This window comes from Peromyscus maniculatus, chromosome 8 (genome assembly GCF_049852395.1).
Source record: "Peromyscus maniculatus bairdii isolate BWxNUB_F1_BW_parent chromosome 8, HU_Pman_BW_mat_3.1, whole genome shotgun sequence".
Lineage (NCBI taxonomy): Eukaryota > Metazoa > Chordata > Mammalia > Rodentia > Cricetidae > Peromyscus > Peromyscus maniculatus.
The window spans coordinates 81,538,264-81,563,811 of NC_134859.1; the positions used below are offsets into that span (position 1 = coordinate 81,538,264).

The 25,548-nt window shown below is 47.4% G+C and overlaps 1 protein-coding gene across 2 annotated transcripts in view; it reads right to left on the minus strand.

The window, feature by feature from the left end:
* Acsf2 (acyl-CoA synthetase family member 2) overlaps positions 1-25,548 on the minus strand; it is a 42,366-nt gene that overhangs the window by 11,884 nt on the left and 4,934 nt on the right. For both annotated transcript variants that reach the window (XM_076543187.1, XM_006971949.4), the window contains exons 2-10: positions 3,581-3,776; positions 3,095-3,223; positions 2,804-2,857; positions 2,273-2,391; positions 1,981-2,146; positions 1,327-1,422; positions 1,055-1,212; positions 728-819; positions 164-240 (exon numbers count right to left, since the gene is read on the minus strand). In XM_076543187.1, coding sequence (XP_076399302.1) covers positions 164-240; positions 728-819; positions 1,055-1,212; positions 1,327-1,422; positions 1,981-2,146; positions 2,273-2,391; positions 2,804-2,857; positions 3,095-3,223; positions 3,581-3,776 — 1,087 coding nt within the window. The remainder of the gene's footprint in view (positions 1-163; positions 241-727; positions 820-1,054; positions 1,213-1,326; positions 1,423-1,980; positions 2,147-2,272; positions 2,392-2,803; positions 2,858-3,094; positions 3,224-3,580; positions 3,777-25,548) is intronic.

Genomic DNA, 25,548 nt, shown 5'->3' on the forward strand with positions numbered 1-25,548 from the left:
ACCAGGCGTTGGTTAATAAGCTCACAGCTTGGCCTCACCTCTGCTCCAGGAAGCGGAGAACAACCTGGAGGTTCACCTTGGGGCTTCTGGTCTGGCTCGTCAGTCCCTACTCACTACAGGCCTGGCCTTTCCCGGACGTCCCCTGGCTCTGACCACCACTCACCACCAGCTCCTTCATGTTCATCTTGTTGATGATGGCTCGGATCAACTCCGGGGGTGCTGGGGACCCAGCAATCACACCTGAATCAGGAAGAGAGGAATGATGGGATTGGTGGTGTAGGCCTGGAATACCAGCTACTTGGGAGGCTGAGGCAGGAGCATTGCAAGTTCCAAGTCTGACTGGGATACAGAGTGAGTTCAAGGGCAGCTCCGGCAGCTTAGTGAGATCTTGCCTCAAAAACACTCAGTAAAGGGCTGGGGACACAGTTCTGTCACAGAACACTTGCCCGCCATGCAGGAGGCCCCTGGTTCAATCCTCAGTATCACAGAAAAACAAGAGGAGCTAACACATGTCCTCATTCTTTAGTCCGCTAGACCCCTTTCACCTGCTCATGTAAGGAGAGAGACCCTGAGCCTTGGCACACCACATAAAAGCTGAGGTTGGCCCAGATCCAGGGACACCTTCCTCTCGGCTACCTTTCTATGGTGTCCCTTTCTGCCGTCTACATAAGAAACTGGCTTCACCAGAGTCAGGGAAGCTGACCTGCCTCAAGCCTTGGTTCCTCACCTCCACGTATAGATGAGAAGTCATAAGTGGAGAAGTCTGGCTGATTCAGAACATCCACAAACATCGTGGGGGTGCCATACAGGAGGGTGCCTCTGCACAAAGGAAGGTCTCAAGATTAGGCTTAGAAGTGAGAGGGCCCCCCCCTTCCCTCTCCACCAAGAACTCTCAGTGAACAGGAAGAAGCTCAAGGTGGGACCCGGCCCTCTAGCCCCGCCCCCCCATCCCAGGTCTCCTGGCTGGAGGAAGGAAGCATCTCAGAAAAGGGTCCAGGAGTGAGGATTTGGAGGGTCTCATCAGCCCACAGGCGGCTTGTCCACCAATGCCCACTTCTCTTTGCTGATGGCTTCCAGCGCCTTCTTGCCATTGAAGCTTGGAGAAGACAGGAGGAGAGTGACACCATACATCATAGACACCATGGTGCCCCCCACGGAGCCCAGGCAGTGGTACAGGGGGCTGGGCAGGACCAATCGTAACTCTTCTGCAGTCTGGAGATGGAGACAGGAGGCTGGGTCTATCGTGGAGTCAGTTCTTCCGGCCAGCAGGGGGAGCCCGACAAGCAGGCCCACCCTGCCCCGCACCAGGGCCCATCCCAATCTCACCTTCGTGTGCAACTTTAGCCGCTGGCCTATCATGTTGGAGTTGTTTACAATGTTGTGGTGGGAAAGAGTGGCCCCCTTGGGGCTGCCAGTGGTCCCCTAAGAAGATAAGCAAGTGACGACAGCTTGGCCTTTCGGTCAATGTTCCCTTCCCATCTTTGACCACTGCTCAGAGGAGCTGGGGGCTAAGAGTCATAAGAGTAGGAGGATGTGGTTGTCCTGACTCCATCCCCTCCCTCTGCTTACGCACAGTGAGCTGTGCAGGCCCCGATGCTAGGGTGCAGAAGTGCAAAAGAGCACGCCACACGGCTGCCTTTGTCCAGTTTACATGTCATATAAGGTGGCTCAGAGGATCTGCCACTAACTAGCTCCATGGGTTTGGAGAAATTCCCTCTCTGGGCCTCATTCCCCTTGATAGGCTCCATGAGGTCCACCTCTCCCAGCCCTGGTGACTCCCGTAAATCTGCTCTGGGCTGGAAGCAACAGGACCCAGGAGGGTCAAGTAACAAAAACAGAGAGGAGGCAGAGAGGAGGGCTGGAGGCCGGAATCAGGAGAGTGTCGCTCTCCTGACTTTCTCTACCATCTCTCCATCCCCGGGGCCACATGGCCAGGGCACAGGGTTCATCTAGGCTTGGGACTGGAGACCGCTGTCCTACCGAAGTAAACTGGATGTTGATGGGGTCGTAACAGGACAAGAATTGCTGGTGGTACCGCAGCTGGGCCAGATTCTGCTCCTTGCTACCGACTGCCACCACGTCATCCAGCAGCAGGGTCCCTGGCAAAGGGCTATCCACTGAGATGACTGTGGTCAGATCTGGGAGCCTGGGAGACAGAGGGGATGGTGACATGCGGCTAGAAGACAGCCCAGGAAGACATCAGCTCCACCTTGGGTAGGAGGTAGGAGTCTGAGATGTCACTTGATAGTCCACAAACCCAGGACATACCCACCTCTCACTCTTCAAGGCCCCTGGTTGGGCCTTTTCCAGCTCAGGACAGATCTGCTTCAGGATGTTGTAATATTGCTGGGTTTTGAATTGCTTAGGGAACACGATGGCTTTGCAGCCTACCTGTGGGAGGAGAAGTCCCCCTACCTGTGATCAGCAGGAAGCCCAGACTTAGGGGCTATCAGTAATGTCTTGATCTCTTTCTCCTACACCTGAATAGCTATCCAGACATACCCATGTAGCAACACACACACAGCCTCCAATGCACTAAGGTGCACTCTACTCTAACACACACACACACACACACACACACACACACACACACTACCCCGACACACACACTCCACCCCTAACATCCACACCAGCTTTATGGCTGATCCATACACACTCTGTGGAGCCAAGACCTCCTCCCAACCATATGTAGCCTGAGGAGAGACACTCTGTAATGTTATCCACTGAGCATGTCCTTTCTCATCCCATCGGCCTCTATAAAACATCATGAGAAACTCCCCTGCCCACCAGGGGCAAGTGGTACCTTTCTTAGGACATATTCCAGTTCTGAGGCCTGGTAGGCTGGGTTCACAGACACCTGGGGGAACAGAGAGTGTATGTCGGTGTCCTGGGTAGATGTCCCACTCTCTCACTGCACCCCTCAGGAAGGGCAAAGCGGCATCCGACACTCTGCCAGGGCTCCTTGGCGAAGCTTGGGTAAAAGCACTACCAAGCCGGAAGCCAGACAGACACGGGTTTGGTTCTGTATCTAAGAGGCTCCCCTTGAACGACATCCCTCCACATACCCAGTGGTGCCAGGTAAACCCCTTCTCACCAGGATGATGCCTGCCTGGGCAGTGGCCAACTGAATAAGCACCCATGCATAGCAATTGGGCCCCCACATGCCCAGCCGGTCACCCCTGCGGAGGCCAATGCTCAGGAGACCAGAAGCAGCTTTGTCCACCTGGTATAAACAGATGGGGAAGACAGGTGAGGTGGAGACAAGCAGGAGGGATCTCTGAATCCTAATCTCTCTCTTAGCCCAGGAGTCACTAGGAACAAAAGTATTGCCAGGCCTCGGTGGACTCAACACAGTGAAGGTAAGGAGTCAACACAGTAAACAAATATTCCAGGAACCCCTGGGTCAAGAGACATCTAGATCACTTCTGCCTCTGTCTCCTAACGCCAACAGTAGGATCCTCAGGGGTTCCCAGCACACTGCCCCACGGGCATGCACCCACCCACTCTCTTGGGTGCTCCATTCAACTATAACAGCTAGGGACCAGCGGCTGCTCTTGGAAGGTTCAGGGTCAGTACTTACCTCCTCCTTGAGCTGTGCGAAGTTCAGCCTGATGTTTTCATGGAGGATAACCAAGGCCTCTCTGTTGGGGAACTTCTGTGCTGTGGCATCCAGGCACCCACCCACAGTTTTGTTGACAAGGTGGGAGTCGGTGTGGCCCTGAATGTAACTGAGGCCTCCGATGGGCAAGGGATTGGTGCAATTCACCGCTCCAGAGCTGTGGAGAGAGGAACCATGGACTGGAGTGGTGCCAGGCTGGGCCCCGCTGGCACCAACACTCTGGCACACCTAGCTAATTAGCAATCCAGTTGTTGACAATATGTTGGTATATTGAGGACCAATAGATTTTCTCTAGACCTTTTTTTTTTTTTTTTTTTTTTTTTAATAAGGTCTAATGTATCCCAGGCTGGCCTCAAATTCACTATGATTTAGCAGAGGATAACCTTGAACTTCTGCCTCCACCTCCTGAGTGCTGGGTTACAGGCATGCACTAGCACACCCAGCTTCATTCTCTGCTGAAGACTGAACGACATCCCCAGGCCCTCTCCAGGTGTTGTAAACTTCCTGTCCTCCCTTGCTCTCTTTTCCTAACCTCGAGCCTAACTTGCAAGCAGCAGGATGGGGTCAAGGCCATCATAAGCTGGGGCAAGAGCCTCCTGCACCTCCCTGGAAATGATGAGGTGACCGGGGGTGGCTGGGGAACCTGATGCAGAGACAGGCAGATACCACAAAAAGCTATCACACCTGTGCCCCCAGCTCCTGCCTCCTGGAGGGTGACAGTCACTGTGGTTCTTCCCGGGGAACCAGTGAAGCTCATGGTGGGACCCAGAACTGGGAACCAATGCCTTGGCTCCTCAATGGGCCAGTTTATCTCTTCTGGGTCAGAAATTCAAAGACAGAACAGGCCAGGGGTTTAAGAACCGGACGGTGGTACCAGGTCTGAGTTAGCGGCTGTGTGCCCAGAAAAGAAGAGTCCCACACTCCCCAGGCAGGGCCCCCAGGTTCCCACTTTCAGATGCTGTGGCAAAGCAGAGGCTGTCGCATCCAGCAAAGGATGGCAGCGCTTGGACCACACGGTGACCTCAAGCACCACAGGGCAACAGGCAAAGAGGAGCTGGTACTCCAGTAAGGATGTCCTACGTCAGCCAAGACAGACTGTCCCCGGAAAAGAGACTCCATCTCCTTCCGTCACCCTCAGAAAACAGGTTTCTCTGGCACACACCTGTAATCCCAGCACCTGGAAGGCTGCTGAGAGGAGGCCAGTCTGAGCTACATGTGAGTGCCAGGCTAGCCCCAACCATGAAGAAGTACGGGTGAGAATTATAATCACCCGTTCTCAAGGTAAGGAGGCTGATGTGCAAAGATGTCAAGGGTCAAAAAGGATGGGAACCGCTAAGCTGGGGATGGAAGCCGGTGCAGCTGCGAGAGTTACCGTTAGGCCTGCTCTGCCCGCCCTTCGCCTTCATCCCGAGTCCGATCGTCAGGGAGTATCTAACCTCCCTGTTCCTTTTTTCCATGCTTCTATCAAGCGACACAAGAGGGTAGCGCAGTATTAAGGGGGTGCTAGCAGTTTCTCCAAAGAGTTAAGAGTTCTAGGAACTCAAGCCGGGCGGTGGAGGCGCACGCCTTTAATCCCAGCACTCGGGAGGCAGAGGCAGGCGGATCTCTGTGAGTTCGAGGCCAGCCTGGTCTCCAAAGCAAGTTCCAGGAAAGGTGCAAAGCTACACAGAGAAACCCTGTCTAGAAAAAAAAAAAAAAAAAAAAAAGTTCTAGGAACTCAGGGCTGGAGAGAAGGCTCAGCAGTTAAAAGCACCCGGCTGCCCCTTCAGAAGTCCCGGTTCAATTCCCATCGCCCACAAGGCAGTTCTCAACTCTCTGTATCTCTAGTTCCAGGGTGCAGTGAGTGGTCTGAAAGAAAATGGCCCTCAAAGGGAATGGCACTATTAGGGGGTGTGGCCTTGTTGGAGGAAGGGTGCCACTGTGGGGGTGGGTTTTGAGGACTCCTATCTCCTATACCTAAACTATGCCCAGTGTTCACTTCCTGTTACATGTGGATCAAGACGTAGAACTCTCAACTCCTTCCCCAGCACCATGTCTGCCCTTGTGCTATCTTGCCTACATGCTACCATGTCCCGCCGTGATAACGGTGGACCGAACCTCTGAACTATAAGTGAGTCACCCCAATAAAATGTTTTCCTAAGAGTTGCTGTGGTCATGGTGTCTCTTCACAGCAGTAGAAACCCTTAGACACGGGGTGGGGGGTGGGGGGGGTGAGGCTCAGACGCCCTCTTCTGGCCACCACAGGCATTGCATACATGTGGTCCATAGATAACACACACAAGCAAAAACACACAAAACATAAAAATCAAAAACATAAAATAATAAATAAATAAAATGTTAAAAAAAAAAGAGTTCTAGAAACCCATAGCAGTGTAATTTGCTCATAAACACAGGAACCACCCCGGCCATTTAGTCACTTCAAAGGCCTGAGCATTTTCCTTCTCTGCACACACACACCCTCAACACCTGGCCCAAAGGGGAGCTGCTACATTCGAGTTTCTTAATGCATATGGGATAAGCTGAAAGAGCTGGAGAAGGGCCAGCAAAGCCGGTCAGTCTCTCTCCAAAACTAACGTAAAGTAACTATGCAGCTTCAATAGGGATTGCAAAACCCAAGGCCCTCTGTGGCCAGGCCTGAAGCCAAATGCCCTTAGAGAGTTCGTGTGTGGGAATTCAAGTCCAGATCTGTTTTCCTAAGAGAAGCTGAGAACAAGGAAGTTAAAGGAAAAACAACATTCTCTTCATGTCTCCGTGTTAGTAACACATGTGTTCAGACTGCATGTGCAGCCCAAGAATCTGGAACCTACGAAATACCCCAGCAAACAACCAGCTGACATGGACAGAGGGCCTAGGGACCCAGCTTAGTGGAAGACAGTTTTCCTGATGTACATGAGGCCCTGGGCTCAATTCTCAACACTGAATAAAAGGGGAAAAAAGCAGCTGCACACACATCTTTCCAATAAATATACAACATGCAACACTCTCTGAGGGGCTTTGGAGATAATTCAGTCAGGAAACTGTTTACTACACAAGCGTGAAGATCCCAGTTCGATCCTTAGAACCTATGTAAAAAGCTGGGTGCTCTGGTGGTGACCCACGACTTGAATCCCAGCACTGGAGAAGCAGAGGAAAGAGGAACTCTATGAGTTCAAGGCCAGCCTGGTCTACAGAGCGAGTTTGAGGACAGCCAAGGCTACACAGAGAAATTCTGTCTCAAAACAAAATAAAACAAAAACTGACAGCCTGGTCTACAGAGTGAGTTCAAGGACAGCCAGAACTGTTACACAGAGAAACTGTTTTGAAAAAACAAAAAAGAAAAAAAAACAACCAAACAAAGAAACAAACATAGAGCAGAGCTCCATGGTATATACTTGTAATCCTAACCCGGAGGAGGAGGAGACAAGACGATTCTTTTTTATTTTTTGGGTTTTTGTTTTTTTTTTTTTTTTTTGAGACAGGGTTTTTCTGTGTAGTTCTGGTGCCTGTCCTGGATCTCGCTCTGTAGCCCAGGCTGGCCTCGAACTCACAGAAATCCTCCTGGCTCTGCCTCCAGAGTGCTGGGATTAAAGGCGTTCACCACCACTGCATGGCGACAAACCGATTCTTAGGTTCACTGGGCAGCCAGAGAGCAGCAGGCCCATGAAAGCCTGTCTTCAAAACCAAAGCAGACAGAGCTGAGGAGGAATGATACTGGAGTTATCCGGCCTCCACATAACATGCTCGTGCACACACCTCCAGCACAAACATGTGCACCCTTGCACCCATGAACGTGTGTGTGTCAATTATTATGAGGTATGATTCATTTTTTACTGAGAAAGTAGATTTAAAAAAAAAAAAAACCTGAGTAAGTGATCCGAAGTGTCATGACGATGTGCAGAAATTGGAATCCTCGTCCATTTCTGGTGAGAGTGTGAACAGGTTCCACTGTGGGAAACAGAGGGCAGTTCTCCCACGAGTGAAACATAGAACCACCACGTGACCTAACAATTGTAGGAATATAGCACCCCAAAGACTCAAAACAAGTGGTCAAACTGCTCAGTAAAAAATGGCAGGAGACTGGAATTGGGGAGACAGTTCTGCCGACCGACAAAGCTCTTATCATGCAGGAATGAGGACCTGGATGTGGGTCCTCAGCACCCATGTAAAAAGCTGGCACTGTAGCTGATGCCTGTCAACTCAGCACTGGGGGAGAGGAGTCAGCCAGGCCCCCCCAAAGCTATGAGCTTCACATCGGGTGAGAGAGAGAAGGCTCAGCAGGAAGTCTCTTGCTGCCTCAACCAATGATCAGTTGGATCCCTGGAATCTGCATGGCGGAAGGAGAGAACTGACTCCCACAAGCTGTGTTCTGATACACACACACACACACACACACACACACACACACACACACACACACACCATGAATAAACAAGATGGAAAACAATTTAAGGCACTCAAATTGACCTCTGCCCTCCCTCAACATGCATGTACACCACCACCACCACCACCCCACCCCACCCCGACAACAAATTACAGGAGATCCTGATTTAGAGTTAGTTGCTTGCCCTGGGCTCTGGCAAATAAAACTAAAAACCAAAAACAAAGTCACTCTGTCTAAAGCTCCCAGCCATCAAATAAAACATCAGCCATTTACCTGAAAATTTAAAAAGCCAGAAAAATGAGATAATGAGATAATAGCTTTATTTCCTACACAGGTCTGTTTGAGTCTGCATGCCCCCTCTGTCTTAATGCACACACACACACACACACACACACACACACACACACACACACACACACACTCGGTGACCTTTGGGACAGGCGTGGAACTCCGTAGTAGAGAGCTTTCATGGATAAGGCTTTGAGGGTGGGGGTGGGGTAACGTCAAGTAACCCCGCTGTTAACTAATCAGTTCTTTTCCATAGCTCTGTCTCTGTCCAACTTTACAAGGAAAGCGGATTTGAAACGCCGCACACTGTGCTCTTGTCCTTTGTTTTTACTTTGGTTAGTGCCCCTCTGTTTACACAGCCTGTCTCCTTTTCACAGCCTGCCCCTCTCCTCAGGTTTGTGGAATGTGCTGTTCTAGACACAAAAACAAGTTGTTGAGATGGTTAAGGGACGGGGCTAAGGCTGTGGCTCTGTGGGTAGAGTACTTGCCTAACAGGCACGAAGCCCTGGGTTTGCTCACCAGGAGTCACAGAAACAAGACCTGGTGGCTGTAGAGGACCATCCTAGTCAGGGTCATCCTAGGCTAGTCTGGGAGTCTGAGGCCAGCCTGGACTTCATGAGGTCCTGTCTCATTTAGTAAAAAAGAAAAAGAAGGAGGGGGGGGGAGAAGGAGGAGGAGAAGGAGGAGGAGGGGGAGAAGGAGGAGGAGGGGAGAAGAGGAGGAAGAGGAGGAGGAGGAGAAGAGGAAGAAGGAGAAGGAGGAGGAGAGGAGGAAGAGAGGAAGAAGGAGAAGGAGGAGGAGAGGAGGAGGAGAGGAGGAGGAAGAGGAGGAGAAGAAAGTGTGGCAAGAGGCATGGGAATGTAGTTTGTCAGTAGAGCACTCACCTAGCATGTGCCAGGCCCTGGTACAGGGAGGGAGGGGGAAGGGAGGGAAGGAGGGAGGGAGGGAGGGAGGGAGGGAGGGAGGGAGGGAGGGAGGGAGGGAGGGAGGGAGGAAGATGCCAAGAGCTTGAAGGAGTTTCCCTGCTCTGAGATCTTGTAGAAATGGTCTTGGAGCCTGGCCCAAACAGAACTGCCATGTCTGGGCAAGATGTAGGTCAACCTGACTGGGGTCTGAACATGGGACCTGTGGGCCCAGACTCCATGATGTGATGCATGCCTTCAGGGAAGCTACAGCTAGCCCTCTGTGTCCTTGGCTTCTTCACTGAAGAACCAACCAGCTACAGACAGAAAACTCTTGAAAAGGCTAGACATGATGATGCATGCCTGGAATCCTAGCACTTGGGAGGAAGCTGAGGCAGGAAGATTGCTGTGAATTTAGTGCCAGCCTGGCCTCCATGATGAAACCCTTTCACAAAGAAACAAACAATCAATTCCTCAAAAAAGCACTTGAAAAAAAATTCCGGAAACGTCTTAAAAAAACAAAAACAAAAAAACAAGGGGCTGGAGATACTTCTCGGTGACGAAGAGCACTGACTGCTCTTCCAGAGTCCCCGGGTTCAATTCCCAGCCTTGACACAGTGGCTAACAACTGTCTGTCTGTAACTCCAGTCCAAGGCATCAAATACATTCTTCTGGCCTCTGACGATGCAGACATACATGCAGGCAAAATATCCAAACACATAAAATAAAATTAAATAAAAATCTCCAAAAAAAAAAAAAGGGGAAAGGGGAAAAAATACTGATACAGAAAGTATTCCAACAATTACATAAGGGCTGGGCTGTGGCTTACTATAGAGCACCTGCCTGACCTTCATAAAGTCCGCAGTTAGCTCCCCAGAACCGGAGGGAGGGGAGAGTGCTTGCCAAGTAATTAATTTGCTATGATTTGCCATGTGGATGACAGGCTTTGGCTGTGGTTAAGAACACAGCCTGTACTTCCTTCTCTGGATGCTACGTTTCCTTAAAGTCCTCTTTAGTGACTCACTGGACTTACCCACTGGCTTCAAAATACACCTAAGTCTGAGTCTGACAGGCACCTTGAGACTTTAAATGATGCAGAGCTACTAGGCTTGTCAACCCCGTCTCTGAAGATTGACAGCTCAAGCTGAGACAGGACCACACACATCCATGAGCCAGGTTGGCATATTTGTGCCATCTCCAATATGGAAACTGTCCAAATGCTCACCACTAGTAAAAAAGGTCAAGAGTGAATTACCGCCGGTAACTTCATAAAGGAAGGACAGGAAAGGACCTAATGCTGGAACCAGATAAGTTGAATGAGTCATAAAAATAATACCATATAAAAGACATCAGAATCAGGTGTGGTGGCATCCCTTAATCCCAGCACACAGGAGGTAGAAGGGAGTGAAGCGAGCTAGGAAGACTGGGAAAACAAAGGATCATGGGAAGGAAAGAGAACCCTGACAACCAGGAGTGTGGCTGAAATCTCTCCCCTGCTGGAAGTTGAGATTTTTTCAGCACAATTAACAAAATGTATAGTGTAGATTGCCCACATAGAGAAAAATATCCATTTTTCTTAGAGATATTTGGAATAAGAATGGTAAAGCAGCAGAATCCATGCATGAAACTGCTGTAGATTGCTCTCAAAGATTCTCACGAACAAAGTTATTATAAACGTATTAGCAGTAAAAATGTGTCTAACTCTCTGGCGATCTAGTAGAGTAAGGATGTCGTAGACTTTTGTAGCCTATGGGGCCACCCTCTGTGGTCCTCATTTGTCCAAAAGGCTTAAGGAAACAAAGTTCCTCAGAAAACCCTTCAAACAACATAATTCAGAAGTCACCAAAACCTAGCCAGGTGTGGTGGTGCCTGCCTGCAACGCCAGTACTAAGGAGGTAGAAGCCAGGAGGTCAAGATCATCCTCAGCCACATAGCAAATTTGAGGCCAGCCTGGGATACAAGAGACTCTGCCACAAAAACCCTTTAATCAACATCACTCACTGCCTAGATAGAGCTCCAGGCCAGCCTGGGATACAAAGTGAGTTCAGGGACAGCCTGGGGTTCATAGTCCAACCTGGACTCAAGAAACAAACAAACAAGAAAAGACTGGGTTTGACTCTGTGGTAAAGCGCTGGCCTAGCATGTGGACAAAGCCCTAGGTTGATCCCCAGGACCACAAAAATAAACAAATAAATAAATGTTCACCCAGGCATGGTGAGGCTGTAATTCCAGTTCTTGGAAGGCTGAGTGAGGCAAGAGCAAGAGTTTGAGGCCATCCTGCGCTACACAGCAAGACCCCCATCTCAAAACACACAAAATTAAAGGCAAATTAAAATAAAATAAAAAGGGGTGTTGGAGAGATGTCTCAGAGGTTAAGAGTGTTTCGTGTTCTTGCAGAGAGGATGGGGTTTGAAAAGGGAGGGGAAGGAAGGAGGGAGGGAGGGAGGAAGGGAGGGAGGGAGGGAGGGTAAGGCACAGTGTGGGGAGTGGTGCCTCACACCTACAATCTTGTAAGAGGTATTTAGAAGTTGCCTTTGCTAAGGACTATTGACTCCAGCCCACAAGAAAGCCTGGCACCTCTGCCTCCATTTGCAATTGTCCCCTTGACTTCGCAGCCTACAGAAGTGTCTACCTAGAAAGCAGAGATAACTATCTTACTTCTCTTTAAGGTTGAAGGCATAAAGGCATTCATCCTTCTAAATTTGCAGTCACCTACAATTCCAAAAATAACATGGCCTGAAGCAGGAAAAACTACAGACAAGACAAGAGTTTCCAAGGAAGAGAGGCTACGCTAACGGAGCAGGGTGTGTGTGTTGTGTGTGTGTGTGTGTGTGTGTGTGTGTGTGTGTGTGTGTGTGTGTGTGCTTTTTTCATATGTCTGAGTGAATGCTTGTGCCCCGGTGGGCATGTGACCTGTGTCCCAAAGACGGCCACATTGACTAAATCTCGTTTCAATTTAGAGTATTGGGGTGGATGGGTGAACATAGCTTTTGTCCTAACCATCCCAATTATTTGGAAGCTCGAGGCAGGAGAGCTGGAAGTTCAAGACCAGCAACTACACTTGTCCATCCATCCCTTCCTCCCTCCCTCCTTCCTTCCCTCTCTCCCTCTCTCCCTTCCTTGGTCTCTCTACGAAACTGAGGATGACTTGAAGCTCCTGAGTGGTCCAGGCTGGTCACAAGCTCATGATCCTCCTACCTCCTCCCAAGCCGCAGGTGTACCACCACACTACACATAGCCTGTGTAATTTAGTGAGACCCCATCTCCAGACAAAATTCAACAGGGTTGGGGGAACTGGGCATGATGGTGCTCTCCAATCAGTACTCGGGAGGCAGAGTCAGGGGATTATCCCAACTTCAAGGACAGCCTGGTTAACCCGGTAAGTTCCAAGACAGCTTGGGCTACAGACTCTGTCTCAACTCCACCATCCACCAATTAAAAATAAATAAACAGGGCTGGGGTATAACTCAATTGGTAGAATGCTTCCAAAACATGCACAAAGCCCTGGATACGACACATACTAAGCGTGGTTGTGCTCATCTGTGATCCCAGTAACTCCAGAGGTTGAGGGAGATGGATCGAGGGTTAAAGGCCATCCTTGGCTACACAGTGAGAGAGGCCAGCCTTGACTATATGACATCCTGTCTCAAAACGACAACAAGGAAACAAAAGGGAACACAAAGCCAAAGGGCTGAGGAGGGAGCGGCAGCGAAGCACTGGCTTAGATGTGTAAGGCCTTGGGTGGCCCAGCTCGCTCACCAATACTCACTTAAAATAAGCATACTGTAGGGCTGTAGAGGCAGCAGGATGGGCAAGAGTGCTTGCCCAGGAGCCCGACAGTCTTGAGTTCAATCCTCCAAACCCACTTGAAGGGAGAAGGGAGAACCAGCTCCACAAAGTGGTCCCCTGACCGACACATGTGTGACCTGACACTCAGGTGAATGTGCCCCACAGCAATAATAGTAAATCAATAAAATTTTAAAAGCATGCTTTTCTGGGTCTTTAGTATACTTCAATATAAAGTTGTTTTAAGATCCTGTAGGAACTGAGCTACCGTCGATACAGTCATAACCAATAAACTAAAGAGCAGATTGCTGGATCTACTTGCCATTCCTTTTTGTTTTAAGGAGCATGAATTAATGTCTGTGCAAAACATGTGCACGCATCAGTAATTAATGCCAGGCAAGCCAAGAAAATGCATCTCTTGGTGGTTTCTAGCTTAGAAGTTCCTCTGGAAAAGAAGTCCTTTTCTAAACATTGTAGGCCTTTGCTTATAGGGGTTCTAAAAAGAAGACAAAAGTGTATGTGCTCTGTGTAGAGTTCATTATGCGCTGGGGACTGCACCCTGCAACCTGTCTCAGACATGGATATGCATTCTGCAGGGACAGGGCTGAGAGCTTATTATACACTGCTTATTGATAGGATAAGGTTTCCTGGATACTAAGCTTTGGTCCAGAAGGTGAGACTGGAAGAACATTCCAGAGAGAAGTGGTAAATCCACCCAGATGACTAGTTTTACGATGCAATTTCTAAGAAAGTCAATAGGGAAACTTTAATGGCAACTCAAGGAATTAATGATTCTGCTTTATGAAAAACGATACACAGGAGACTGGGGGTGTGGCTCTGCTGGCAGAGGGCTTGCTGCTCTTGCAAATGATGGGAGTTTGGTTCCCAGCACTCACATCAGGCAGCTCAGGACCCGGCTCCAGAGGATCTGACACCCTCTTCTGGCCACTCCAGGCAATCATACACATGCATATACTCACACACATACACATAAGTCAAAAATAAAATGCAGTAAAATCTTTTTAAAAAGCATTCTTGTGGGCCTGGTGGTGGTGGCATTCGCCTTTAATCCCAGCCTTTGGCGGGCCGATCTCTGTGAGTTTGAGGCCAGCCTGGTCTATAGAACTAGTTCCAGGACAGCCAGAAACCCTGTCTGGGGGAGCAGGGGAGCATTCTTGTGAAAGAGTGTTCTGCAGTGGTCCTAACAGCAGCTCAAGTGGATGGCAGCTCAGCCTGGACCCTAAATCAGGTGTTCTTGCTGACTGTGTGCAATTAGTATGACTGTGTGCAATTTAGTAGACTAAAAAAGTCTAGAGACGGGACTGCAGCGCAGAATTCAAAATTGCCTCCGAGAGGCTGGGGATGGACAGCTCAGCTGGTGGAATGTTTGCCCAGCATGCACAAAACCCTGAGTCTGATTTCCTAGTGCTGCATAAAGTGATTGTGGTGGTGCACATCTCTAATCCCAGCACTTGGAAGGTAGAGACAGGAAGATCAAAAGTTCAAGTTCAAGGTCATCCTTGACTACCTATTGGCTCAAACCAACTGGGGATACCCTGTCTCCAAAAAAAAAAAAAAAAAAAAAAAAAAAAAAAAAGAGAGAGAGAGAGAGAGAGAGAGAGAGAGAAATCTGAGCATCTGAGCGTGGTGATACACACCTTCAGTTACAGCATTCGGGAAGCAGGGTGATCTCTGAGTTTGAGGCCAGCCTGGTCTACAGAGCAAGTTCCAGGGCAGCCAGGGCTACACAGAGAAACCCTGTCTCAAGGGAGAAAAAAAGGGGGTGGGGGCAGAGGGATGGTTAAGCGGTTAAGGGTATTCACCTGCCCTCTTGCACAGAGGACCCAGGTTCAGTTCTCAGCACCCGTATGGCAGCTGACAACCACTTGTGACTCCAGTTCCGGGTGATCTGAAGCCCTTTTCTGGCCTCCGCAGGCATGTGGTGCACATACATACATGTAAGCAAAATGCTCACAAAATAAAAGAGAACAAAACAAAAGCAACAGTAAAAGCATAGGCCTTGGAATGGAGGGTAGAGACCAGTGTGGAGCTTCTGCTTAGCACTTCTGAGGCCTGGGATTCAACTCCAGTACTGTACTAGAGGTGGGGGGGGGGTGTTAAAAAAAAAAAAAAGCCACCACCAGCTCATGAAAAAAGACATGGAGGGGCTGGAGAGATGGCTCAGACGTTAAGGCTGGGCTCACAACCAAAAATATAAAAAAGACATGGAGACTTATTATTAATTATGAAAGCTCGGCCTGTAGCTTAGACTTGTCCCACTAGCTCTTATAACTTAAATTAACACATTTGTATTCATCTACATTTTGCCTCCTGGCTTTTTACCTCTCTTCCATCTTGCATCTCCTGTTTCCCCTCCATGACCTCTGGCATCTCTGCTGCACCTAGATTCATCTTTTCCCTCTGTCCAGAAATTCCACTTAGCCTCTTCCTGCCTAGCTATTGGCCATTCCGCTCTTTATTAAAGCAATCAGAAGGTGCCTTAGCAAAGACACATCTTCATAGTATACAGAAAGATTATTCCACAACATAAAAAAAGGTTTTAACTCTAACACAGTAAAACTATATATAATAAGAACAACTATCAGGTATTATCTAAATGATGATAAACATCCATAACCCACCAAACGACCAATAACCACCCACCCTGACTCTTGGGGATGTTGGCATATGTTTTCTAGACTGCTTCCTGTTGTCTGGGGGAAAATGATATCTTTAGGGGACCCTGAAAAAATTGGTATAATGGTCAAGTCCTGGGAAAGCTAGCTGTATCATTTGTTGTCCAGTCTCTGTGCATTGGGAAAGTGCAAGGCTTATCTGCAGTTCTGGCTAGAACAGTCTGTGAGGTTGGACCATCTCAGCCATTGAAGCCGTTCTGGATTTAGAACTCTAAGGAAACTGCAACAGAGGCTTCTGAGAGGTTGGATCACCTGGGTCACCCATTTTCACTGGTATCTGAGCAGGTAAAATATACATCACCTGTCTTGTAGTTTTTCTAGGTTTATTTCTTTGTCCATAGTCAGGATTTTCAGGGGGTCTTCCCCAATCAAGTCTGATCTTTATTACTTTTGAAGAAATCCATAGCTTTTTGTTTCCTGTGGAAACAAAAGCATAACTTCTTCTGCAACATAACACATTTCTAGACTTCCATTCTGAAGTCAAGACATCTCTAAAGTATAAAGGCTGATTTAATTTAGCAGTCCTTCCATAATCCAATGTTTCTCAGCAGCTGCTGTTCTCTGTTCACTAGCATTAAAAAAAAATTCAAAATTAACAAAGCACCATAAAAGGTCCAAACTCCCTGTGTTATAATATTCTTCATCCTTAAGTGGTTTTTTTTTATATTACTTTATTTTCTCTTTAGAGACTTTATTTTATTATTTTTAAACTATTTTTTTCTATGACTGTCTACTCCCATTTCTTTTCTTTCTTTAGCATCTAAGCACATTTGTGTGTGTGTGTGTGTGTGTGTGTGTGTGTGTGTGTGTGTGTGTGTGTGTGTGTGTCTGGACTTGGCTTTACTAAGCATCTGCAGCCTTTTCTGACCTCGTGAGACAAATCTTAAATTGCCATGTCAGCAGCAGCTCAGCTCAGCTCAGCACATGGTGTTAGCAGCTCGATCCTTCCCACAGGCTGTGGTCAGTAGCAGTGTCTCCGTACGCTGGAGAGACCACGGTCACCAGGAAGCCACCCTTGACTCTGTGTTCTGAACTCTTTTTTTATGCTTTCTCAGGCCTTATGTGGATATATGTGACCCATGTTGGGTGCCGTTTGTAAACAGCATTTTCTTTGGGTTATCAGCTCACACACACACACAAAAAAAACAGAGACTTAATTACAAAAGCTTGGCCTATAGCTTAGGTTTGTCCCACTAGAGCTTACAACTTAAATTAATCCACTTATATTAATCTATGTTTTGCCTTGAGGCTTTTTATCTCTCTTCCATCTTGCACCTCCTGTTTCCTCTCTGTGTCCTCTGGCATCTCTCCTGCACCTAGATTTATCTCCTCCTCTTCTCCCTCTGTCCAGAAATTCCACCTAACCTCTTTCTACCTAGCTACTGGCCATTCAGCTCTTTATTAAAGCAATCAGAAGGCTCCTTGACAAAGACACATCTTCACAGTGTGCAAAAAGATTATTCTACAGCACTGCCAGGTAGTGGTAGTGGCCTCCATGAACACCTTTAAATCCCAGTGCTTGGAAGGCAGAGGCAGGCAGATCTCTGAATTCTAGTCTGGCCTGGTCTACAGAGCGAGTTCCAGGACAGCTGAGGCAACACAGAGAAACCTTGTCTCAAACAAAACAAAACAAACAAACCAAAAAAAAAAAAAAAAGAAAAAAGAAAAGAAAAAAAAAAGAAAAGAAACAAACCCCAAAAAGCCTAAACAAAGCTCCCCGACTAGAAGATTAATAAAAGAATGACTTTATCTTTTATTATGGCAATGGGTGCAGGAGCCGTGATGACTGTGAAATGAACTTTGGCACCCCTCACCAAGGTGCTGTCCTCAGCCCCAGCGCTGAGAGCTCCTGGGAATTCGAGAATGGGGGTGAGCTGCCAATCAAGAAGCACTGAGCTGCATCGGGTGTTGCAGACCAGTAACTCCAGCAACCAGAAGGCAAGAGGAAGTTTTTGAGGCCATGCCTGGGCTACACAAAGCAACATTGTTTGGAAATAAAAGAAGTGGAGACACCAAGATTAAGAGTTCAAGACTATCCTCAACTCCACAGCGAGTCTGAGGTCAGCCTACGCTATCTAAGACACAGTCTCAAACTACAACAAAGTAACTCTTCTTTGAGAAGCCCACCCCGGGACTCTGCCGTGTGTTGCTTTCTCCTTCTGAGCTCCTCTAAATAAAGAGCGCCAGCTGCTCTTCCAGATGACCAACAGGGTGTCTCACAACTATACGATATGGTAGGTAACTCCAGTCCTTGGAGATCTGACGCTGTCTTCTGGCCTCCTGGACACCAGGCAAGCACATCATACACAGATACACATGCAGGAAAAACACATATGCACATGAAACTTTTAAATATATATAATACGTGTAATATTACACACACACACACACACACACACACACACACACACACACACACACACGGGGTCAGTGAGAGGGCTCAGCAGGAGCTTGCTGCTAAGCCTGATGATCTGAGTTTGATCCCCGGGACCCACATGGAGAAGGAGAGAAGTGACTTTCACAGTGTTCTCTGACCTTCAGACAGGTGCGGTGGAATCCATGTGTAAATTTGTAGATGGAGAAATGTAATAACAAAATTATATACATATTTTTAAAATAACTCTATTTTAAAAAAAACAGCAAGAGCTTTGCTTCCCGAAGGTCCAGCGCTGGCAGGTAGCAAGCCTAGATCCTTTCTGAACACACTGTTCTTTCCGCTGCAGCCCGGTCACAGCCTCCCCTAGTGGCCTTGCCACAGAACCCATTGAAGGGGTAGGTCTCCGGAAACCTCTCCGGGAAGAGTTCTCAGCAGGAGTCTCCCATGGTACTCCCCTATAGGGATCCCGTCTGCCCTCAAGCACACACGTGACTCTTTCTATAATCTATTTGTGGCACTTAATTCATTACCTCAGCTCACTCTCTAGTCCTCAGGGTTCCAGCTCACCTTTCTCCTCCCAGCACCAACCACTGGATTCTGTCTCCATAGCTGCCAGGAAAGGCAAACCCAGAGGGTCTCATGCTCCCTGCCAGGACCAGCCTCACAAGACCTGGACAGAAAACGCAGGTGGCTGGCTCCAGGAATCCCAGGTGGCGTCTGAGGCATTCTGTCCAATTTCAGGGTGGGCAGCTAACGACAGGGCTAGCAATCATCACCCCCAACACAAAGGATTACTCTAGTTTGTCTGCGTCAGCCACAGCCACAGCAGAGCTAGGCTCCAAGGAGCCACTGAGGCAGGGCTATTGATAATGGCCGAGCAAACAGGCCCATGAGGAGGAACTGTTTGTTTTGCCTCCTGAAACCATACCTATCGTTATGATTCTTGGAAGTTGACCCGGAGGTCAACAGGTGTACCCTGCTGGGAGTTTGAAATGCCCCGGGCCCTGGGCAAGGCCTCTTGATCTTTTCAGACACCACTAGAGAGGAAAGATAGGTAGAGTGGATGCCAGGTGCCCAGAACCACAGAAGCATCTCCCAAGCTAGGGTCGGCTAATGAAAGTACCACGCCAGCCACCAGCAAAGCTTTTGAAATGAAATTGAAAGCAATTGCCAATTAGACCCAAGTCATGAACTAACACTGACCTTTGTCCCCTTCCCTCACTGGTATCTGATGCAGGGTCAGTGAACCAGCTAGCCCAGCAGGCAGAGGTGTTGGCTGCCAGACTTGAGATCAATCCCTGAACACAGATAAAACCAACTCCCACAACTTGTCCTCTGACCTCCACATTCATGACATGGCACATACATCATAAACGTAATTTATTTATTTTTAGTTATTAATTTAATTAATTAATCTGTTTACTTTGGCTTTTTGAGACAGGGTCATACTATGTAGCCCTGGCTATCCTGGAACTCTCTATGTAGATAAGGCTGACCTTGAACTCATGGAGATCCACCTGCCTCTGCTTTCCAGATGCTAAGATTAAAGCTGTGTGCCACCACACCAGCATACATATGATTTTTGGGGACAGGGGTTGGTTTTTAACAGGGTTTCTCTGTTTAGCCCTGACTGTCCTGAAACTCAGTGTCTGTAGACCAGGCTGGCCTCATACTCAGAGATCCGCCTGCCTCTGCCTCCCGAGTGCTGGGATTATAGGCGTGTGCCACCACCGCCAGGTGATTTTTTTTAATAAGAAAAAAATATGGTTAGGAAAATGGCTCACTGGTTAAGAGTGAGTACTGCTTTAACAGAATTTGGTTCCCACCTACAGCTCATAACTGCCTGTAATTCCAGCTCCCAGGAATCCAACATCCTCTTCAGGCTGCAAAGGGAACCTGTACTCACATGCGCAAACCTTCCCATCATGCATAATTAAAAATAAAATATCAAAAAGAAAAATGTAAATGATCAATAAGACTAAGGCCACCAAGTGGGCCAGACATGACAGCTCACACCTGGAAACTCAGCACCTGGGAGGTAAAGGCAGAAGGATCTGGAGTTCAAGGTCATCCTTGACTACACAGTGACTTTGAGGCTAGTCTGAGCTACGTGAGAGCCCGTCTCAATGGAAAAAAAAAAAATCCAGGACATCTTGTGCACATAAAACTGGCTTCTCAATAACCACAGACTAGCGATGCTGTGTAGTCAGTTTAGGTGGGAGCTTTGGTCAGTAGTGAGTGTCAGATTTATAACTGGTCAAAGTACAGTAAATAGGTGACTGCTGAATGCCTGTCCACAGCTGGGCCATCTACATCATCCATTCCAAGGTTCAGAGAACATCTCAGATGAAGAGGTGTAAAGAATTAAGAGCTGAGGGAAGGTGGAGGAGATGTCTCCTGAGAAGCTGTGATTACCAGAACACAACCGAGGCCAGATTGGGTCCATCAGCATCCTGTCATGGGAGGAAATGGGGCTCATGAGCACCCCGCCTCAGGAGATTTACACAAAAATAATGGGGGGAGGGGACATTTTCTTCAGCGGTGTAGCCACCGGTAAGGTGTCCAAGCTCCTATAAAAGTCACACCTCTGCTCCTGTAAACAACCCTAATGTAACTCACACACTTACGTGCGCACGCACACGCACGCACGCACGCACGCACGCACGCACGCACGCACGTGTGCCATGAAACTAGAAAGGCGACTCCCTGGGAGCAGGAAGAGGATAAGAGAAAGTATGGGATGTATATGATTTCATACATTATGCATATGTATGAAAATGCCACAAAGAAACCCATATTATATATAATTAATATGTGCTAAAAATGACAACTTGATGTTCTACATTTTAACATAATAAAAATATTATAGAAGAAAACAAAAAAGATGCAAAGTGAAAGAAATACATAAAGAAGTGGAGCTGGGGATGGGGCTCAACAACAGAGCACTTTCCCAGCACTTTCGAGGCTCCGGGTTCGACCCATAGCACTGGCAATAGAAGGCAAACACCTCCTGGGTTTACAAATTTTATTTAATATGGAAGAGACAAAAGATTGCATTCTAGCTTGTTTCGTAGAAGATTGATTTATTATTATTTTATTACACTCATGAGTGTTTTGCCTGAATATATGTCTGTGCACCATGTGAATGCTTGGTGCCCATGGAGGCCAAAAGAAGGCATTAGATCCCCTACAAATGGAGTTACAGCTGTGAGCTGCCCTGTGGGTGTGGGAACTAAACCTGGGTCCTCTGTAAAAACAGCAAGTGTTCTTAACCTCTGAGCATCTCTCCAGCCCCTAGCCTGCCTTTTTTTGCTTTGGCTTTTTGAGATAACGGTTTCTCTGTGTAACAGCTCTGGCTGTCCTGGAACTTGCTTTGTAATCCAGGTTGGCCTCGAACTCACAGAAATCAGCCTGCCTCTGCCTCCTGAGTGCTGGGATTAAAGGCATATACCACCACTGCCCAGTCCTAGCCTGCTTTAAAACAAACAAACAAAACAAAAACAAAACAGAACAAAAAACCCCATTTATTTTAATTTTAGTTATGTGTGTGTGTGTGTGCATGTGGGTATGTGCACATGAGTGCAGGTGCCATCAGAGACAAAAGGCATCGATCCCTCCGAAGTTGGCATTACAGGCGATCATGAACCACCTGAAGTGAGCGCTGGAAACCGACTAGGATCCTCTACAAGAGCAATATTAGAGCTCTTAACCATTGAGCCATCTTCTGAATCCCTAGCCTGCTTTTTAACAAGGACACATAATCTACCCACAATAAATAAGCAAATAATAAGAATGGAAGAGTCACAGGAGAGATGGCCAGCAAATATTTCAAGAGACAAATAAACGCACTGATAGCCATGGGCATGTAAACTTAAAACCACAGCAGAGTGGCCCCGGAAGTGCTTCTAAGTACTGACAGCAATCTAGGGAAACAGCAAGATTTGGATGTTGCTGGGAGTCACAACAGCACAGATCTTCCGGGGCAGTACCCTGAAGAGCTGCAGTGTCAGCTCCCCGGCTCAGCAACCCTGCTGCTGCACATGACACTCATGCCATGGACTGCTGTGCAGCAGGGAAAGCCGGGAATCTGAATTGCGCGGCATCAGCATGAGCAGATGCCTGCTCTTGAGAGAACTAACGGGCTAGTTTTGTTCACAACAGTATAATATGTAGCCTGTATACAAACACAAAAACAAGAAAAGCATTCACATGGAATGACTACATGTGCTTTACAGGTCTAACAAATAAATGTAAACTGTATACACTAAATGATACAATATATCACCTGTTGGCTCAGGGATATATCAAAAGTATAAACCAGGTTATGGTGTAGCTCCGTGTCAGAGAACATTTAGGCTATATAAAGGCTCTGAATTCAATCCTGGTATAAAGAAACAAAGTATAAGACATGCTTTGCTACAACATAATTAGATTTATGACAGGAAAGATATAAAGGAGACATCAGGGCTGGGGGTGTGGCTCAGCAGCAGTTCAGAGCCCTGCTGCTTTTCCAGAGGACCAGGGTTGGACTCCCAGCACCCAACAATCCTTGGCTCAAATCCTCTATAATTCCAGTTCCAGGAGATCTAAAGACCTCTTCTGATCTCCATGCACACGGCATGTACATGCTGTACAGACGTACATGCAGGCAAAACAGCCACACACATAAAATAAAAACTTTAAAAATGGGGCTGGAGAGATGCTCAGCACTTAAGAGCACTGGCTGCTCTTCCAGAAGATCTGGGTTCAATTCCCAGTACCCACGTGGCAACTCACAATTGTCTGTAACTCCTGTTCCAGGGTACTCAACACCCTCACACAGACATACATGCAGGCAAAACACCAATGAACATAAAATACAAACAAGTAAATTAGAAAAAAAAACTTTAAAAATGGGGAAGTGACTTCAGTTTTATCTGTAATGGTGTATTTCTTCCACTGATAACCCTTCTGAAATTAAGTATGGCTAAGTTGTATTTCTGAGTGACAGAGACACAGGTGTTTATTATTCTATCACGTATTATGTTATGTCTTGCATAAGTTTGAAACTTTACTTCACTTTTTCCTAATAATTAAAAACATTAGTTACATGTATTTGTTTGTGTGTATTTGGTGGGGGCAGAACATGTAATGGCATATGTGTGGAGGTCAGAGGACAATATTGGAAGTTTATTCTCTTCATGTTCTACCTACACGGTAGGTCCTGGGGATTAAACTAAGGTCACCATCATCAGGCTTGCTGCCTTATGCTCTTCTCCCACTGAGCAATCTTCCCTAATTTATATGTATTAGACAGAGTGCCCTGTATTATGTAGTCCAGGCTAGCCTCAAACCCAATATGTAGCTTAGATTAGTATTAGATAATCTTCCCTCCACATCCCACGTGCTGAAATTACAGGTATATACCACCATGTGTGGCTTTTATTATTTGAATATGATTCAGAGGGAAAAAATGAAAGAAGTTTGCCAGACATGATGATACTCATGTTCTAATTATTTGGGAAGCTGAGGTAGGAGGATCACTAAAACCCAGGACTATGGAATAAACCGCGCAATATAGCAAAACTCTATCTCCTTAGAGAGGGGGGAATGTTAGGGGCTAGAGAGACGGCTCAGTGGTTGAGAGCAATTTCTGCTCTTCGAGAGGACCCAATTCAGTTGGCAGCAGCAGCCACATCAATCGGCTCACAATCAACTGCCACCCCAGCTCCAGGGGATCCAATACTTTCTTTTTGGCTTCTGTGGGCACCTACACACATGTGCCATACACTCACATAAATACATACAGGTACATATAAGTCAAATCAAATAAATAAAATCTAAAATAATATTAATAATAAAGCAACGAACGTATAGTAGCTCCCGCCTGTGATCCCTGTACTCGGCAGGCTAAGGGAGGAGGACCACTGTGAGTTTGAGGCTAACCTGGGCTGCATAGTAAGTTCCAGCTCAGCCTGGGTTAGTCAGATCTTGCCTCAAAAAAAGAAAAAAAAAATCTAGAGGTTAATGCTTTCTTCACTAGGGCATCTAAAATATCACATGATGAGGTGACTTGTTGACTCAAAAAGGGAACTCAAAATCAGGCTCTTTCCCCCCATCTCCCTTGCAAACCACCCTGAGATTTATTGTCCCAAGACACCACTCCCTCAGCCTATCTGCTGTCAGTCATCAACACCCGGGGCGGGGGGCGGGGGCGGGGGGGGGGGTTGCTCTATTTTTAGACACAGACATAGTGATTGACCACCTAGTTGCCTTGGTTGGCAGGAAGGATAGCCTTGGATACTGGACCTGCAAACCCAGAGTTACATAATCCTCCTGCCTCCACACCCCATGTTGAAAGTGCAGGTGTGTATCCCTGTGCATAGTTTTTTATCATACTAATTTCAGAGTGTATGTCAGAGGCCGCCTCATCCTGAAATAAAATCACAATCTTTGTTTTGTTATTGTGTGTTGGGGATAGATCGCAGGGCCTCAGGCATGCCTGGTGAGCACTGTATCACTGAGCTACATCTCCAGCCAGAAAGTTCCGATGTTTATCTACTACACGTAGGACAATATACTTACACCAGCTACAACCTGCAACTCTTATTCCAGAAAACCAACATGTACTTGTGACAAAATCCAAATGAGAGCATTAATAAGTGGCCATTTTCTTAACCCAAGGCCAATTAGACAGTGGCCACTAAGAGCACAAAATAACCTGATATTCTTAAAAGGTCCTCAGAGAACAAGTGTGGTGGTGTACACGTATAGTCCTACCACACAGGAGGGTGAGGAAGGATGACTGTCTAGTCCTACCACACAGGAGGGTGAGGAAGGATGACTGTCATGAGTGTTGGGACACCTGGGTCTACAGAGTTCCAGACCAGCCTGCCTACAGAGTGAGACCTTGACCTGTACGCCACTCCCTACCCCCCCCCAAAAAAAAAACCACAGGTGTGGTAACTCATGGTTATAATTCAGAATTTCCAAGGCTGAGGCACGAGAGGTATTATGAGTTTGAGGCTAACCTTGGCTATAGAAAAAACAAACAAGCAAATACAAACACTTCTCCCTAAAAAGAGTCCTCAGCGACCATGATAGTCCTCAGCAGTTTAAGGTCATTTTGGCCATTTTGGCCAAGCCTGAAGAAGACCCAGTTCAATCCCTAGGCCCCACGTGGTGGAAGGAGATTCTCAAGCATGGACCAATAGACACAAGTAAATAAATACTTCTGGAAATGTTTCAAGGTCCTCAGCAGGGGGAAGAATTAACTCTGACCAAGTTGAAAACGCTGTGTAAATAAAAACATGAGAAAAAGAAAAACTTAAAAGACCTGAGGGTGGTGTTGAAACCAACCCAGTGGCTGAGCACTTGAACACAGAGTGTGTGCAAGGTCCTAGGTCTGAAATCCAGAGCTCATGCACACACTCACTCACACGTGCACACACACTGTGGGTGGTTAATCATGGTACAATTGACTGGACTTGGAATCACAGGGCTGGAGAGTGTCTTCCAGGGTGTTTCCAAAGAGGTTTACT